This window comes from Ips typographus, linkage group LG3 (genome assembly GCF_016097725.1).
Source record: "Ips typographus isolate SLU linkage group LG3, UJ_Ityp_2.0, whole genome shotgun sequence".
Lineage (NCBI taxonomy): Eukaryota > Metazoa > Arthropoda > Insecta > Coleoptera > Curculionidae > Ips > Ips typographus.
In genome coordinates, this window is record NC_138424.1 from 17,937,097 (window position 1) to 17,956,711 (window position 19,615).

General features: G+C 35.8%; 1 protein-coding gene across 3 annotated transcripts in view; it reads right to left on the bottom strand.

Annotated features, from left to right (window-relative positions):
* Positions 1-19,615, bottom strand: part of pigs (GAS2-like protein pickled eggs) — a 148,156-nt gene that overhangs the window by 31,319 nt on the left and 97,222 nt on the right. The window contains exons 1-2 of one of the 3 annotated variants that reach the window (XM_081974860.1): positions 4,885-5,068; positions 4,543-4,664 (exon numbers count right to left, since the gene is read on the bottom strand). The exons of the other annotated variants lie outside the window; for them this stretch is intronic. Coding sequence (XP_081830986.1) covers positions 4,543-4,664; positions 4,885-5,053 — 291 coding nt within the window. The 5' untranslated portion in view covers positions 5,054-5,068. Of the gene's footprint in view, positions 1-4,542; positions 4,665-4,884; positions 5,069-19,615 lie in introns of those variants that run through there. 3 annotated transcript variants of the gene reach the window in all.

The following is a 19,615-nucleotide window of genomic DNA, read 5'->3' on the forward strand; positions in this document are numbered from 1 at the left end:
AATTCTAAGCGATGTTAACAATATTTAACTAAAGTGCTGGCATACGTAATACAAGATGCTTTAAGCAGCACTTTTAGAGAGATTCTTAAACTTTTATCTTGAAGGTGGTTTTTTTTGTAATTCTTTTTTAAATATCAGTGTTAAGTACAATTACTTGCTACAAAGGACGTTTGTGCAGAAACTAGTTTTAATCTCTTCTTATCAACACTGAATCTAATCTAATCGCTTCTTCCATTGAAATGCAAGATTCCTTGTTTCTTTCTTTAGAGGAAATGTTCCTGCAAAATAATGACAGATCAGGAATTTGAATTTGACAATACAATTAATCGTCCAAAAAAGCTTCAGTTTTACAAAGGTTTAAAGATTATTTAATGCAAAATTGATACTAAATATGCAAATTTGACAGCCCATCAAAGTCTAAGGGATTGGATTATCAGAGATCATACCACGAGAACTTTAAAATTACCTTTCGAAAAACTTTAGCGGTATTTAGTGGGATTATTTTTGAAAATGTCACCAAAATATCTAATTTTTATTAATTTGAAATAGAATTGACTATTAACCACATTAAATAAGCGAATCATACTTATATCAGTGGTATTAACATAACATGACGATGCGAAATTAATTCGGAAACGCCCAAAAACGTTCCGAGATATTGGCCTAATCAACACTTCCTTATGCTGAAACAAAACCAAAAAAAAATATTGGTCAATTGGAGACTATTTGAAAATTTCACTTTTTTGCACGCGCTTTTTTCCCACCCTGTATAGGGCAGTTACAGTGCATCAACTCAAAGTTTTTCTTCTTCTTCTGCTGCGTGTCCATTAATGGATGTTTGCGATCACATTTGTTCACTCTTCCTTATTACGTATGGTATGCATTAGTTCTTGTCCACTGCTCAACGTTGCGGAACCCTGACATCTTTTTCCTGCCGATTCCTCTCTTTTCCTCAATCTTCCCCTCAATTATCAATTGTAGGAACTGGTACTTCTCGTTGCCTATTACGTGGCCCAGGTATGCTGTTTTCCGACGTTTAATGGTGTCTAACAGTTCGCGGTCTTTATTGATTATTCTCAAGACCTCATCGTTGGTTCTTCTTGCAGTCCATGAAATCCTCAGTATACGTTTATAGACCCACATCTTGAATGCTTCCAGCTTGTTCATAGTACTCACCTTCAGTGTCCATCCCTCCATGCCATAAAGCAACACTGTCCAGATATAGGATTTGACAAATCTAATTCTCAAGCCAGGATCGGAATCAGTATTGGTGAGCACTTTTTTGAATTTCCGGCATCTGATTCCCAGTTTTCACACAGCCACGTTCTTAGATATTTAAATTTATTTACTCGCTCTATTGGTTGATTCTCATATGTTAGGCTTCCGTTTTGAAATTCTTGTGGCTTTTGAGTAATTATCATGAATTTAGTCTTCTTGGTGTTGATATTGAGGCCCATGTTCTTACTGCATTCCCCGACAGTCCCAAACATATCCCGCAAATCCTGTAAGAAGAGAAGAACTGTGTCGTCCGCATAACGAATATTGTTGACCCATACACCATTCACCTTTACGTTGCGTTCTTCTAGGTTCTTCCTGAAAGATGGCTTCAGAATATAAATTGAAGAGAAGTTGGGAGAGAACACACCATTATCTGACCCCTCTTTTTTTTTTTTTTTTTTCTTTCTCCATGGGTCTGTCGGCTGTCAGCTCCAGATAGCACGTAAGCCTAATGGCTTATTGTACTGTCCCCATGTTTGTAGTACTTTAGTTACACCAGTCCATTATCCCTGTTTCCCGTACGAGGTGAAGAAGGTCCTTGCTTGGTGCTCTTTGTATCTCTTTCAGTACTAACTTAGTTTTCCCGAAGATTGTTTGTCGCCTTTGACCAAGTGCTTCACATTCACATATGATGAGTTCAAACGTTTCGATTTCCTCCCCGCATAGTCTGCAGTCCAGGTTATCATCGAATAGTTTCATGGTGGACAGGTGTTGTCTCACAGGTCCATGCCCTGTGAGAAGCGCTGTTAGGTCTTTCAGTTCTTTCCTGCTGTACTTTAGCAGTTCTTGAGCCTTATTTTTATTTGGTCCTGCAATAGCTTGCTTCCCATGCTTATTTCCTGGGTACGTCCTCCAGCGTTCCAGGTGTTTTGTGTTGATCCATTCTCCAGTGACCCGTCTTGTTGAGCATCTAGGTATGCCTCCAGATGGTTCTGGTCCAATCATGTTTGCATTTGAGCCTTGCCTGGCAAGTTCATCTGCTTTTTCATTTCCAGGAATGCCTGAGTGACCTGGTACCCATACAAGTTTTACCCTGTTATGTTCTGCCAGTTCCGTAATTCTCTGTAGACACTCATCTACCAGTCTTGGCGATGTTTTGCACGTAAGCAGTGCTTTCAAGGCCGCCTGGCTATCAGTTATTATTAGAATTTGCTTATTTTTGTAAGTCCTTCTAATGTTTTCTTCTATGCACCATAACAGAGCATATATTTCCGTTTGAAAAACTGTGGCGTGTTTTCCTAGTGGTATGCTGATGCTTACCTTTGGTCTCTCGCCATAAACTCCTGCACCACTTCCCCTTTCCTGTTTAGATCCATCTGTGAACCGTATTAGACAGTCCTGGGTCAGTTTTTTCGCATTATTTACCCAGAATTTTTGATCCAGTATTACCTCAAATTTCCTCTGACCCCTCTACAAATTGGTCTTGCTTCTGTGAGATCGTTACAAACTCTGACTTGAGCCATTTGGTTCCAGTATAGACTTTGGATTCAGCGGATGTCTTTTTGATCTATGTCCCGTCTATTATAGGATTTGGATCAGTTTATGATGTTGGACTCTGTCGAACGCCTTTTCATAATCGATGAAACACAGCATTATGTCCTTTCTCTGATCGTTGCAGTTCTGAATCAGTACTTGAGTCGCAACTAATGCTTCTCTCGTGCCTAAACCTCGTCTGAATCCAAATTATGTGGATCTAATGTTTCTTTCGCACTTTATTGATATTCTGTAGTGGATAACCCTTTTGTCGTCCAGTAGTTTAAGCAACTATACAGGCATGCGGCCTGGGCCAATCACCTTTCTATCTTTGGATGTATTGATCGCTCTTATAATTTCCTCTTTTGTGATGGGAGGTCCCGAGAGGTCTTTGTCGTCTATATTTTCAACAGCAGGTCTTTCATCGGCAAAAAGGTTGCTAATATAGTTTTCCCATATGATTTTACGCTGTTGATCATCCTGCGCTAATTCTCCCTGGTCGTTTTCTACATTAGAGAATGGACTCTTTCTATTTACTTTTGCCGTCTCTTTTATCTTTGTGTGTAGGTTGAAGTCATCGTGTATTCTTTGTAGTTGTTCTAGTTCTTCACACTGCTGTTTCAGCCACTCATTTTTAGCGGCTCTTATCTTCGTTCTAGTGACTTTCTGGATTTTTTGTAGTTATCACCATTTCCTTTGTTCTTGTACCTTCTTCGTTCCTCAAACAGCGCCAGTATCTCATCTGTCATCCAATCGTGTTTTTGTGCTTTTCGTTTATGTCCCAATTCTGCCTCCGCAACATTGGTCACGGTAGCCTCCATTTCTACCCATACGTCACCCATGTTAGCTTCCTCTACCGTCTGTGGATATATGGTTGTCAGTATTGTCTCATTAAGACAGCCAGAATGTCCATTTTCAGTCTCTTCATGTCCTCTAGTAGGTTGACCAGTTTTCCGGCCTCATTACGCACATTCCAAGTACCAACCCTTACTTCGCCTCACGCCAAATTTTTAACGTCAGCAAAAAGCCAATATATCAAGCCCAATGACAGTTCAAACCGCATTAAATCCGTTGATTTGTTTGGAAATGGCAAAGTTTTAAAAATCACCCAAAAAAATTACTGTCCGGGTAATTATACATGGTGAGCCAAATTGGCGTTGCATGTATGGGGATCTTGTTTATCTTTAGAGATACAGAGTCGGTTATTGGGGAAAGTTTTAGACAATTTCAATGACAAATTTATACCCGGTGTCCAAATTGGATCATTTTCTAAAAAAAATTGCAACACAACATTTTAAACATTAGCCTGTTAGTTTCTAAACCAAGTCAATGACAGTTTTAAAATGAGGACATTATTAACGCAGAATTAAATTAAATAAGAAAATTATTAGTATAATAATTACATTAACGTGGTGGTTAACTCAATATCTCGGGGTACAAATGTTATTACCTATTTCGTTTTCAAGTTTTTTTTTTGAATTAATAGGTAAAACATAAACATTATAATAACTGTTGGTATTCATACCATAATTGACAGTTATAATGGAAAAGTTTAATATCGAACCTATAATAAAAATAATATGTGAAAAACACTTTCTGCTCATGTAGCAAAAATTAATTTAATTAAGGTTTTAATGTTAATCAAACATGTTTCAATCAAGAATTATACTTAAAAAAAAACGAATAATATTAATGATCCAAATAGATTATTATTAAACATAATACATATTTGTTTTCCAGCTTTCTGATAAAGTAATAAGCAAAATATTAATACTGTATAAATTGTCATACCTGAACTTGGTTACTATTATCATTGCTTGCGACAGCAGTATCAAAGAACCGTCTAAACACACCAGAAGCAGCATCTTGTAGAAAGTTAAACACCGCTTTAGACTTATTTAGAAGCACATTATCTGAAATCTCACAAAGTTTAGTAGGAATCAAAACCACTGTTTTCACAAGTTCAGAGCAATTATAAACGCCCTCTTTGTGGTGATGAGAGTCAAGAAAGAAAGGTTTCATGTAATCTGAACCTACATAACAAATTTACTACATAAATTTATTAAAAATTATCTAAACTAAAAGCTAAGATATCATCTTCTAACCCTAGAAACTCTCACTCTGTAAACTAACCTGCAAATAATAGCAAAACTGGTCTGCAAAAACGAAAACTGAACTTTAGCCATGGAATTATATGTAGAAAACCCCGTTTTAAAAATGCTACACATTTAGAAATAAGTGAAAAAAATATAATAATTAATAACACTACAGCGATAAAAACCACCCAAAATGCATAAGACATTTTAACTACAGAAACGTAACTACTGTTTCAATTTACTAGTAAAAACTGCTAGTTTTTAATAGTTTCGTAATAATGCAACACAAATTTGTGTGAAATCAATTGATAAGATCAATTACTATCAAAGATCATGGTAAATGATTGATTGATTATAGTTATAAGTTTTGTACATAGAAGATTCAAAAATAGCAATATATAACAAGATAAAAGTTCTGACAACTCTAATAATATTATTTCGGATAAACTTCAACACGTCACACAGTTACAGAAAATTACCGATTTTTAATCAATTTATGGCTGCTTAGTAGAAATTGGAATTCAACAAATAAAAAAGTTTAATTACAAATATTAAACACGTTAAAAATGCTACACATTTAGAAATGAGTAGTGAAAATAATATATTAATAAATAATAATGAATTTTACTAAAGTTAAAGAAAATAACCAAAGTGATATAAATATAGTTTTGATGAACTACAAAAACCTTGCTACTATCTCAATTTACTACCAAAAAATGTTCAAATTGATTGATTGACAGACTGATCAATTGATTGTACTGAATTTGATTAAGTGATTAAAAATAGTTAAATGACAAAATAATCTTTCTGACCATTCCAGTAATATTAATTATAATAATCTCATAAGTCAGCACAGTTTATGGTTATTTTTTCATGATTTTATTGACTAATAATTACATAGTTTTAGAAATTGAAAATCAAAAAAATCGTTGGACTAGAAACTGCACCAACCCTTCTAGTAACAAATCCGGATAGTATTAGATATTAGGTTTGTTACATATACACATTCTTGCATAATATGTAGTTTATTAACCTAAAATAGTAATAATTGTGCATACTTTAAAGTAATAAACGGAATAAGACAAAAATTAATTTGAAAACGAATAGGAACAACTTCAAATTGTGTATACTGACTTGATAAAAGATATCAGACAACTAATCATAACATAAATAAGCTTTGAAAAAATTTACTTTTACGTTTATGTTTACGAGTTTTTTTATCTTAAAGTATATTATGAAAGAAGCATTAGAGATTATCTTCAAATAAGTCAAGTAATATCTGATCTTCAAATAAGGGTTCTGTTCAATTTCTGTACATCAATTTTAAATATACCAATATAATACCCACTAATGTTTTGGTCTATGCAAAAGTCTTGCTAATTCTCCCTGATTTTTCAAAAAAACCACAACTGTAGGGAAGTAAAATCTTCTTAGGGTTAACAAGTGTTTCTGGCACTGTTTCTGAAGCTTTTAGCACTTTCAAACGACGTTTGAGAAGCTTCTGGAATTTTCAAGTGACTTTTGGTACTCTCAAGCGGCTTTTGGCACTTTCAAGTGACGTTTAAGAGGCTTTTTGCAATTACAAGAGAGGTTTCGGAGGCTTCTGGCACTTTCAAGTAAAGTTACAAAGGCTTTTAGTACTTTTAAGCAAAGTTTCAGAGGATTTTGGCATTTTCAAGTGGCTTTTAATACTTTTAAGTGAATTTTAGTACTTGAAAGTGATGTTTAAGAAACTTGAGCACTTTAAAGTGACGTTCCAGACACTTCTGGCAGTTTCAAGTCACTTTGAATGCTCTCAAATGGCGTTTGACACCTTAAAATAAAGTTTCAAAGGCTTTTAGCACCTTTAAGTGACTTCTGGTACTCTCAAGTGGCTTTTTACACTTTCAAGTGACGTTTAAGAGGCTTTTTGCAATTTCAAGAAAGGTTTCGGAGGCTTCTGGCACTTTCAAGTGAAGTTACTAAGGCTTTTAGTACTCTTAAGTAAAGTTTCTGGCATTTTCAAGTGGCTTCTAATACTCTTAAGTGACTTTTGACACTTTAAAGTGAGGTTTAAGAGGCTTTGAGCACTCTCAAGTGACGTTCCAGACACTTCTGGCACTTTTACGTGGCTTCGGATACTCTCAAGTGGCTTTTAAAAGGCTTTTAGCGCTTATAAGTAAAACTCCGGAGGCTTCTGGCACTTTCAAATCACTTTGAATACTCTCAAATGGCGTTTGACACTTTAAAGTGAGGTTTCAAAGGTTTCTGGAACCTTAAAGTGAGTTCGGGTACTCTCAAGTAGTATTTGGCACTTTCAAGTGACGTTTAAGAGGTTTTTTTGCAATTTCAAGAAAGATTTCGAAGGATCTTAGCACTTTTAAGTGAAGTTACAAAGGCTTTTAGTACTTTTAAGTAACGTTTCAGAGGATTCTGGCATTTTCATGTGGCTTCTAATACTCCTAAGTGACTTTTGGCACTAAGTTAATGTTTAAAAGGCTTTGAGCACTTCCAAGTGAAGTTCTAGACACTTCTGGCACTTCCAAGTGACGTTTAAGAGGCTTTTTGCAATTACAAGAGAGGTGTCGGAGGCTTCTGGCACTTTCAAGTGAAATTACAATGGCTTTTGGTACTTTTAAGTAACGTTTCAGAGGATTCTGGCATTTTCAAGTGGCTTCTAATACTTTTAAGTGACTTTTGGCAAGCTTTGAGCACTTTCAAGTGATTTCGGATACTTTCAAGGGGTTTTTGGCACTATCAAGTGACGTTTAAAAGGCTTTTACCACTTTTAAGTACAATTCTGGAGGCTGTTGGCACTTTCAAGTAACATCGAATACTCTCAAATGGCGTTTGACACTTTAAAATGAGGCTTTAAAGGTTTCTGGCCCCTTAAAGTGACTTCTGGTACTCTCAAGTGGTATTTGGCAGTTTGAAGTGACGTTTAAGAGGCCTTTTGTAATTTCAAGAGAGGTTTCGGAGGCTTTTGGCACTTTCAAGTGAAGTTACAAAGGCTTTTAGTACTTTTTAAGTAAAGTTTCATAGGATTCTGGCATTTTCAAGTGGCTTTTAATACTTTTAAGTGAATTTTAGCACTTGAATGTGATATTTAAGAAGATTGGAGCACTTTAAAGTGACGTTCTAGACACTTCTGGCACTTTCAAGTCAATTTGAATGCTCTCAAATGGCGTTTGATACCTTAAAGTGAAGTTTCAAAGGCTTCTGGCACCTTAAAGTGACTTCTGGTACTCTCAAGCGGCTTTTGACACTTTCAAGTGAAGTTACAAAAGCTTTTAGTACTTTTAAGAAAAGTTTCAGAGGATTCTGGCATTTTCAAGTGGCTTTTAATACTTTTAAGTGAATTTTAGCACTTGAAAGTGATGTTTAAGAAGCTTTGAGCACCCTTAAGTGACGTTCCAGAGACTTCTGGCACTTTCAAGTGGCTTCGGATACTCTCAAGTGGCTTTTGGCACTCGTGACGTTTAAGAGGATTTTAACACTTTTTAAGTAAAATTCCGGAGGCCTCTGTCACTTTCAAGTCAATTCTAATACTCTCAAATGGCGTTTGACACTTTAAAATGAGGTTTCAAAGGTTTCTGGCACCTTAAAGTGACTTCTGGTATTCTCAAGTGGTATTTGGCACTTCAAGAGAGATTTTGAAGGATTCTGGCACTCAAGTGACGTTAAAGAGGCTTTTTGCAATTACAAGTGAGGTGTCGGAGGCTTCTGGCACTTTCAAGTAAAATTACAAAGGCTTTTTGTACTTTTAAGTAACGTTTGAGAGGATTCTGTCATTTTCAAGTGGCTTCTAATACTTTTAATTGACCTTTGGCACTTAAAAGTGATGTTTATGAGGCGTTACAAAGGCTTTTAGTACTTTTAAGCAAAGTTTCAGAGGATTTTGGCATTTTCAAGTGGCTTTTAATACTTTTAAGTGGATTTTAGTACTTGAAAGTGATGTTTAAGAAACTTGAGCACTTTAAAGTGACGTTCCAGACTCTTCTGGCACTTTCATGTCACTTTGAATGCTCTCAAATGGCGTTTGACACCTTAAAATGAAGTTTCAAAGGCTTTTAGCACCTTTAAGTGACTTCTGGTACTCTCAAGCGGCTTTTTACACTTTCAAGTGACGTTTAAGAGGCTTTTTGCAATTTCAAGAAAGGTTTCGGAGGCTTTTAGTACTTTTAAGTAACGTTTCAGAAGAATCATAGCATTTTCAAGTGGCTTCTAATACTTTTAAGTGACTTTTGGCACAAGTGATGTTTAAGAGGTTTTGAGCACTTTCAAGTAACATTGCAGCGGTTTCTTCTGGACACTTGGCTTCTGGCACTTTCAAGTAACCTTTCAGATCCTTCTGGCACTTTCAAGTAACCTTTCAGATCCTTCTGGCCCTTTCAAGTGACGTTCCAGAGACTTTCAAGACTTTGAAGTTCAATTTTCAAGTGGCTTTGGATGTTCTTAAGTGGCTTTTGGCGCTTTCAAGTAAAGTTTGAGAGAGACTTTTTACACTTTTAAGTGACGTTACAGAGGTCACTTTCAACTGGTTTTTAATACTATCGAGTGGCTTTTGGCATTATCAAGTAACGTTTCAGAGGCTTCTGACACTTTCGAGTGGCTTGTGGCACTTTCAAGAGACGTTCCAGAGGCTTCTACACTCTTAAGTGAGGTTTTTGACGTGTTACTTTGTTTTGTTATACAAAATGTAATTTTATGATAAACTTTGTTATAAAATATAGTTTAGACATTTCCAATCCTCTTTAAAGCTAAAAAACAAACAAACACCAGTTTACTCGTAGCTTTTATCACTTCAATGGTTGGTTATTTTTGGTGTAGGATAGTTTACTATTATGAATTCCAAAGACGTAATTTTTCTACAAATCAAATATACTTACTGCACTCGATTATCAAACAGTTCTTTTGTAAACCTCTTTTGATTCGCAGTCTCAAACTTTGAAAATTTAAAACATAATTCTTAATTTTCTTCAAAATTTTGGAAACTTGCATAAGCTCTATCAGTTTCTAATCTAGCAAATTTTGCAAATACCATTAACTGCATGCAGGCATGTAACGAATGCAACCGCAGCTAACAACATCCATAACGGTACGTTATTTCGGTCCCGACTTCCATAAATTAAAATTACTTTCACTGGAATCGTGCACATCATTAAATGTGTTTTATTAATTCAAATTTTAGACGAATCGAACGAGTCACGAGATTTGGAACATACCACTTATCATACGTAGAAATTCTTCAGTTATCAAAATGGTTGACGTCTAGACCATTAATCCCCCTTATGGGTATTAGATAATTTACACAAATTAGTTGTATCTCTTATGTAGTTCAATACGATGATAATGTAGGAATTTCACAAAAACTTAACAAACTACTAAGTTAAGCTAAATGAAAAAAAATTATTTGATTATAGTTTTTTTATTTAACGTGAGATTTCCGCATTCATTTCATTTTACAAGATTTGTATTCTCTGTTTGCAAGGGTGATTACAAGAAGTGTATTCTTAATTAAGAAATCCCATGTCAATCACCCTGTATAGTTATTATTTGTTGTATTATATTTATATTAGTAAGAAATCAAATGAGTGACAAAAAAGTAACTTTACCTCATCCGGTGGTGAAAAGTACTAATTTCCTCAGTCAAATCAGTGCGAAAATGTACCCGAGTTGGAAAAAGTTCTTCTTTCGGCCGACGTACGGGAAAGTATTACTTTCCGCACTTGTTAGGTCAATAACTATTAGCGGTAAAGTTATTTTTCCGCACTCATTTTATTTCTCATTTATATTCATTCAAATAAAAAAATAATACCTCTATATTTTATTCTTCGAATTCGGATACTCTCAAGTGGCTTTAGGCACTTTCAAGTAAAGTTGTAGAGGCTTCTGGCATTTTAAAGTGACTTCGGATACTCTCAAGTGGCTTTTGACACTTTTAAGTGATGTTTAAGAGGCTTTTTGCAATTTCAAGAGAGGTTTCGGAGGCTTCTGGCACTTTCAAGTAACGTTTAAGAGGCTTTTAGCCCTTTCAAGTGAGGTTTTGGAAGCTTCTGGCACTTTCAAGTGACGTTCCAGGGACTTCTGGCATTTTCAAGTGGCTTTGGATACTCTCAAGTGGCTTTAGGCACTTTCAAGTAAGGTTTTATAGGCTTCTGGCATTTTAAAGTGACTTCGGATAGTCTCAAGTGGCGTTTGACACTATAAAGTGAAATTTCAAAGGCTTCTGGCACCTTAAAGTGACTTCTGGTACTCTCGAGCGGCTTTTGGCACTTTCCAGTGATGTTTAGGAGACTTTTTTCAATTTTAAAGGAGGTTTCGGCGGCTTCTGGCACTTTCAAGTGAAGTTACAAAGGCTTTTAGTACTTTTAAGTAAAGTTTTAGAGGATTCTGGCATTTTCCAATGGAGCGAACACAGTAAAGTGATGTTTAAGAGGCTTTGAGAACTTTCAAGTGACATTGCAGCGGTTTCTTCAGGACACTTTCACGTGGCTTCTGGCACTTTCAAGTAACCTTTCTGATCCCTCTGGCACTTTCAAGTAACGTTTAAAAGGCTTTTAGCACTTTCAAGTGAGGTTTCGGAAGCTTCTGGCATTTTTAAGTGACATTCCAGGGACTTCTGGCATTTTGAAGTGGCTTTGGATGCTCTCAAGTGGCGTTTGACACGTTAAAGTGAAGTTTCAAAGGCTTCTGGCACCTTAAAGTGCCTTCTGGTACTCTCAAGCGGCTTTTGACACTGTCAAGTGACGTTTAAGAGGCTTTTTGCAATTTCAAGAGAAGTTTCGGAGGCTTCTGGCACTTTAAAGTGAAGTTACAAAGGCTTTTAGTACTTTTAAGTAAAGTTTTAGAGGATTCTGGCATTTTCCAGTGGATCGAACACAGTAAAGTGATGTTTAAGAGGCTTTGAGAACTTTCAAGTGACATTTGCAACAGTTCCTTCTGGACACTTTCACGTGGCTTCTGGCACTTTCAAGTAACGTTTAACAGGCTTTTAGCACTTTGAAGTGAGGCTTCGGAAGCTTCTGGTATTTTCAAGTGGCTTTAGGCACTTTCAAGTAAAGTTTTAGAAGCTTCTGGAATTTTAAAGTGACTTCGGATAGTCTCAAGTGGCGTTTGACACTTTAAAGTGAAGTTTCAAAGGCTTCTGGTACCTTAAAGTGATTCTGGTACTCTCAAGCGGCTTTTGATACTTTCAAGGGACGTTTAAGAGGCTTATTGCAATTTCAAGAGAGGTTTCGGAGGCTTCTAGCACTTTCAAGTGACTTTGCAGGGACTTCTGGCATTTTCAAGTGGCTTTGGATACTCTCAAGTGGCTTTAAACACTTTCAAGTAAGGTTTTAGAGGCTTCTGGTATTTTAAAGTGACTTCGGATAGTCCCAAGTGGCGTTTGACACTTTAAAGTAAAGTTTCAAAGGCTTCTGGCACTTTAAAGTGACTTCTGGTACTCTCGAGCGGCTTTTGACACTTTTCAGTGATGTTTAAGAGGCTTTTTGCAATTTCAAGAGGGGTTTCGGAGGCTTTTGGCACTTTCAAGTGAAGTTACAAAGGCTTTTAGTACTTCTAAGTAAAGTTTTAGAGGATTTTGAATTTTTCCAGTGGATCGAACACAGTTAAAGTGATGTTTAAGAGGCTTTGAGTACTTTCAAGTGCCATTGCAGCAGTTTCTTCTGGAGACTTTCACGTGGCTTCTGGTACTGTCAAGTAACCTTTCAGATCCCTCTGGCACTTTCAAGTAACGTTTAAGAGGCTTTTAGCACTTTAAAGTGAGGTTTCGGAAGCTTCTGGCTATGTACCAAGAATTGCTGCAGTTCGTCTTCACCGTGGCTCTAAACTACAAAGGTATCGTCACTTTGGTTTCTTTGGAGCGGTTACCAGAGCATTTGCTTCGAATGTTTCCATAAAACAGTTTGTTATTACCGGACTGAGAGGACTGCCCATTGCTACACCATGATTCTGTTCGAAGAATTCACCTTGCCATTGGAAGTAAGTGGTGGTTAGGCAGTGTCTGAACAATTTGGCGATATCCAATGGAAAATCTCGTTCTATCTGCTCCATAGCCGTTTTGATGGGTACCATAGTGAATAAAGAAACAACATCAAAACTCACAAGAACGTCACCTGGAGTTAAGGCATGCAATTTGTCCACAAAATGTGCTGAGTATTTTATGAAGCTGTACGTCTTTCCTATTTTTGATTGAAAGAGTGTTGTAAGGTAGTTTGCTATCTCATACGTAGGTACATACCATAAGGTCTGGGTGGAAGGGCCTCTGACTTCTTGAGTTTCATCTTCAGCAGCGACAGTCGTGGAATCTTTAATAAGTTGCTTTGTGCTCCTAAGTATTCGAGCTGTTGGGTCCCGTGGCAACTTCTTGTAGGTTATGGGATCCAGAAGGGTTTCGATCTTCCCTACGTAGTCAGTCGTTGATATATCACTGTTGCGTTTCTTTTATGAGCAGGTAAAACGAGGATCTCCTTGTCGTGATTGAGTGTTTTAAGAGCTGTTCTTTCTCCAAAAGTGAGATTGCTTCTTGGGGGCTTTGCTCGCTGTAGAATCCGTGACGTTTCTGCTCTTATATGCTATGCGGTATGTATTGGCAACGACCCTTATTCCACTCTCCACATTTGCAATGATTTCCTCTACCGACAGCTTTGCAAGTACTATCGCAAAACGTCTTCCTTTGCTCAAAACACTCAGCAGACAGTTCTTTTTGAGTAAGACTGACAATAGTTCTCAGTGTCTGTCTTCAGGTGGTGCTTTTACTAAATCCGATTGCCGGTTCTGTTGTGTCAGAGCATCAAACTTCTTTTTTTGACTCTCTGTTCTTTTTCAGTCGTTCCAATGTAATTCGTTTGCCAGGTGCAAGTTGATATCCAGAAGTTTATGGTCATTGCGTGCCAAATCCCGGCGAGTATCTTGTATTCTTTCACGTAAAAGAGCTTGTTCGGTTTGATCGTAGATTCTGCTTGGATGGGAAAGTCCTTTTAATCCTGAGAAACTTTAAGGTGGTCTTGGTGTCACGGTATCAAAGTAGAAAAGCCAGTGATCTCAAAAGTTGGAGCTTCTTCTTATGTAGGCACTCCAATTCCATTGGACCACACGGCTTATAAGCCCGGATAACTTTCATATTTCAGTACAGGATTTGTTTAAAAAACAAATTATTTAAAATTATACTTTCCAGTAATTAGCTAACCGTATTGTATTGAAACGATTACAGACTTCAAACTGTTTGGGATTTATAGTTCATTGTCATGACAGTTCTTTTAATTTACTTAAGATTGATGTATCTTTATATGCAAAAATGGCAAGCAAACAATATGATTTTATGGCTAATTACCTGCTGCGGCAGATAAAAATTCGCATGGTAGCATTTTCTAGCAAAAATCAGGACGAAACGCGAAACCATCGTGAAGACCTAGCAAAAGACTTCATCCTAAGCTGCGATTTTTCTGCAGTTAAGCCTCTAAGTTACAATCTGATACACGGAATCCGATTTTCCCTATTTTATCTGCGATCGGCCTAATACGGGGCCCGGACATTCCGATAATTGGATTTAAATGCGCGATACAGTCACACAACCACCGGGTACCATTGCGACACACGTCGAAACGTGCACAACGCAATTTCATCGGGAAACTTTCCGGGATTTTTAATCTCCACGACTAAAAACAATAGCCAAATACGGCTTAGTTAATGACAAAAAGCCTTCCTTATTGTTTGCAAATTCCCTTGCTTGCCTATACGACAGAACGATTTCTCCACGAGATCGTAACTTTAGAACCTTCAGTACTAAATAACCACTTTGTTATTTTTGTCAATTTGTGATTTTATTGAATACGATGGCTTAGAAGGGCCTCTAAAAAAATATATTTACCAAAACTGTTTTTGTTTGGTGCAATTATAACCTAGAGGTGCAATATAGAAGATATGACAACTGCAGATCAAGTTCAACATTTTCGAAATTAGTTTTTTTTTTTTTTTTATTTGTCTTATGAGATAATATTCGCCTACACAATACTGAAGTATCATATCTGAGATACAACGTTTCGTTTTTTAGTTACCATCATCAACTTTTAATTTTCTTATGGGCGCAATATTAGATTTTTTCATAATTGAAATGGAATTTTTTTTCTGATTACCATGATTTCATATTACAAAGAGCGCCCTGAAAATAACATGTCGATCGGTCAAATGACACTAGCCAACCAACCACCAACGGCTTCATCAGGTGTTTCAACGTTTGCAAGAATGGGGTTTTCTTCTCAACCTACCAAAATTTAAGTTTTACAGTCCGTCTGTAAAGTACCTTGGAGTCATCGTCATAACCGATGGTGTGACTCTGTCGTCCAGCAAATCAAAAGGAAGTGCGATCCTTCTTAGGACTGGTCAATTATTATGGCAAGTTCGTAAATCAGTTACATCGCATCAAAGGTCCTCTTGAGGAACTTCTTAGAAAGGACAGTGCCTTCAATTTGAGTCAAAAGCAAAATTCCGCTTTCCAAACATTCTGAAGGGTCCACTTCTTCTTGCCCACTATGACCCTCCTCAGAATTTTATTATATAGTACAGGTGTCGGAGGAGTTCTATTGCAACGTTATGCAGATGGAACAGAGAAAGCAGTATTTCATATGAGCAAGGTCCTCTCAAAATCACAGCAAAACTACAGTCGAATTGAAAAAGAGAGCTTCTGCTATTGAACAAGTTATCGCTTCTATTCAAACTGTTGACCAGGAAATCATCAACTGAACTTTTAAGGACTGTATTCTCCTTAGGAAGAATTTTTCAGAAAAATTACATAAAATCATTGTTCTGAAACAACATAGTTATTGACATTTAAAACTGAACCACCCTGATGTAGAGATGAGGAGAAATTGCCTACAATACACCTACTATGTGACTGTGATGCCCTCTAGCAGTAATAGGTAGCAGCAGTATCATCGTTCTTTAAAAACCGAATATGCAGATGACCTTTATTAAGATTTTGCTAAAGGAGAAGCTGTGTTTAGATGAGCTTTAGCCAAATCCTAGAATGATTTTACTAAAACTGAAAGAAAGAGGATAAAAAAATACTACAAAATGAGCTAAAACTGGCCTTTCTAGCTCTTCATGTTACCGAGATATTGAATTGATATTGAAAGTGTTTTTTTTGTACTTATTTCACCTAATTTAAGGTCCTTTGGTATAAATATGCCCTTTGCTGTACATTGGAACCATCCTGGAGCAAAATAAAAAATTGCCTAAAATGCAATTTTTGCAAAAATGGCATTTTTTGAATTTTTGAATAATTGTAACTTTTTTAATTGAACTCATATAAATTTCACTAAAACGACATTAGAAAGAGAATGAAAAATACTACAAAATGAGCCAAAAATGGCCTCTCTAGCTCTTCATGTTACCGAGATATTGAATTTCAAAAAGTACTAAAAAAGACCCTAATACCTCAATTTTTGAATGATTGTAACTTTTTTATTTGAACTCTTATAGATTTCACTAAAACGACTTTAGAAAGAGAATAAAAAATACTATAAAATGAGCCAAAACTGGCCTTTCTAGCTCTTCATGTTACCGAGATATTACATTTCAAAAAGTAGTAAAAAAAGACCCCTATTACCTCCCCATTTTTTGAATTTTTCTGAAAAATTAAAAATTTTAAAGTGATTTTTTTTGTACTTATTTTACTTAATTTTAGTTTCTTTGGTATAAACATGTCCTTTGCTGTGCATTGGAACCCTCCTGGAGCAAAATAAAAAAAATTGCCAAAAGTGCACTTTTTGCAAAAATAGCATTTTTTCAATTTTGAATGATTGTAACTTTTTTATTTGAATTCTTATAGATTTCACTAAAACGACATTAAAAAGATCATAAAAAGTACTACAAAAAGAGTCAAATCTGGCCTCTCTAGCTCTTCATGTTACCGAGATATTAAATTTCAAAAAGTAGTAAAAAAGACCCCTAATACCTCAATTTTTGAATGACTGTAACTTTTTTATTTGAACTCTTATAGATTTCACTAAAACGACATTAGAAAGAGAATAAAAAATACTAGAAAATGAGCTAAAACTGGCTTTTCTAGCTCGTCATGTTACCGAGATATTGAATTTCAAAAAGTAGTAAAAAAAGACCCCTATTACCTCCCCATTTTTTGATTTTTTTTGAAAAATGAAAAATGACTGTTTTTTTTTGTACTTATTTTACTTAATTTATGGTTCTTTGGTATAAATATGCCCTATGCTGTGCATAGAAACCCTCCTGAAGCAAAATTAAAAAAATTGCCTGAAGTGCACTTTTTCAAAAATGGCATTTTTTCAATTTTTTAATAATTGTAACTTTTTTATTTGAACTCGTATAAATTTCACTAAAACGACATTAAAAAGATCATAAAAAATAATACAGAATGAGCCAAAACTAGCCTTTCTAGCTCCTCATGTTACCGAGATATTAAATTTCAAAAAGTAGTAAAAAAACCCCTAATATCTCAATTTTCATAGATTTCACTAAAACGACATTAAAAATATCATAAAAAATACTACAAAATGAGCCAAATCTGGCCTCTCTAGCTCTTTATGTTACCGAGATATTGAATTTCAAAAAGTACTAAAAAAGACCCTAATACCTCAATTTTGGAATGATTGTAACTTTTTTATTTGAACTCTTATAGATTTTACTAAAACGCCATTAGAAAGAAAATAAAAAATACTATAAAATGAGCCAAAACTGGCCTCTCTAGCTCTTCATGTTACCGAGATATTGAATTACAAAAAGTAGTAAAAAAAGACCCTTAATACCCCCCCATTCTTTGAATTTTTTTGAAAAATGAAAAATTTTAAAGTGCTTTTTTTGTACTTTTTTCACCTAATTCAAGGTCCTTTGGTATAAACATGTCCTTTGCTGTGCATTGGAACGCTCTTGGAGCAAAATTAAAAAAATTGCCAAAAGTGCACTTTTTGCAAAAATGGCATTTTTTCAATTTTTGAATAATTGTAACTTTTTTATTTGAACTCTTATAGATTTCACTAAAACGACATTAAAAAGATCATTAAAAATACTACAAAATGAGCCAAATCTAGCCCTTCTAGCTCTTCATGTTACCGAGATATTAAATTTCAAAAAGTAGTAAAAAAGACCCCTAATACCTCAATTTTTGAATGATTGTAACTTTTTTATTTGAACTCATATAGATTTCACTAAAACGCCATTAGAAAGAACATAAAAAATACTGCAAAATGAGCCAAAACGGGCCTCTCTAGCTTTTCATGTTACCGAGATATTGAATATCAAAAAGCAGTAAAAAAAGACCCCCCCATTCTTTGAATTTTTTTGAAAAATGAAAAATTTGAAAGTGTTTTTTTTGTACTTATTTTACTTAATTTAAGGTTCTTTGACCTTTGCTGTGCATTGGTACCCTCCTGGAGCAAACTAAAAAATTTCCAAAATTGCACTTTTTGCAAAAATAGCATTTTTAAATTTTTGAATGATTGTAACTCCTACAAACGGAGGACTATAGTTACCTCCTGCACCTATATTCTACATTAACTCCAAATTATGGTACCTAACTAGTAAAAAATTACATTTCTTCTTTAATGAATATCACTTCTCCCCAATTGAACATGATACATCACTTGCCCTTTCGCTTTCATCTCAACTTGACCAGATTACTGGTTCAGAATGTTACTTGATACATTGTCACCGGCTTTACATAAGCGCATTCCGAGCAGCGCACGATCGGCATTCAAAAAATCCGCATTTCTATCCGCGAGTCGATTGTTCGGTTCGTAAATTTGTCCCCGATGAAAAATCGCAAATAAAATCGAATGTTGAACTCGTTCTGCCCATGCAAAATAAGCCGGAACGCTTACAAGATTAACAAATTAGCCGTGGCTTAGAAGAATTTTGCGTGGGCAACCCCCGATTTGAGTTTGGTGTGTGTGTGTGTGTTGGCAACCTGTTGTCTTGTCTGTTTGCACAAGGACTTTTTAGATTGTATACAGGGTCTCGTTCCATTTATTCTAATATCGAATCGCGTATAGCAAATTGAGCAGCCCAAAGACAAACAATGGCCTAATTATCATAAAACGCAGCCGGAGTACGTTTAAATGTTCTTGAGTTGTATGGGCAAAGAAGTAAGAAGCCTTTGTGTCGCACAAGACAATGGATAGCGTTGACACGAAGAGGAAACGCGTTTGTTGTTCGCAACTAGAAAGTCACCCTGTAAGATTTGATTGCCCTGATTTACTGCCTACATAACCTATTTGCATAAAAACAGCACTAAAACCACCACGGTCGATTAAAAGCAAAAACGCCCTCCTAATGTTTGCCAATCGTTTTTTTTTTCGTAAAAGGCGTTTTACAAGTAGTATACTTGCTGGTTTTCGTAATTGAAACTGAAACTGATGGTTTCGGCATTGAAAGTATTATTTCAGAATCGCGTCACGTACCTGCTGTAAAAGATTCGCGAAATCGCGTTATTTTTTTTCAACCCACACTGGTACGTGATTCCAAAAACTGTAGTATTTACATATTTCGTACAGTTTCAATGTCCTTGCGTGAAACGCATTGAGCGTAGGCAACCACCAATAAACAAGGTAAAATATTACAACAATTGGGAACGTCTGCAAAAATGAACAAAATTAGTCAAAAAAACAGCCAAACTGAACCAGCCACATGTACAACACTTTTCCCGGTTATCTCAAAAACTACAAATGCTGGAACAAAACTGTTTGCGGTTTACTGTCCTACTTTGTTATGAAACGATGGTGCAAACAGAAATTTCATTATTAAAGTAATTTCCA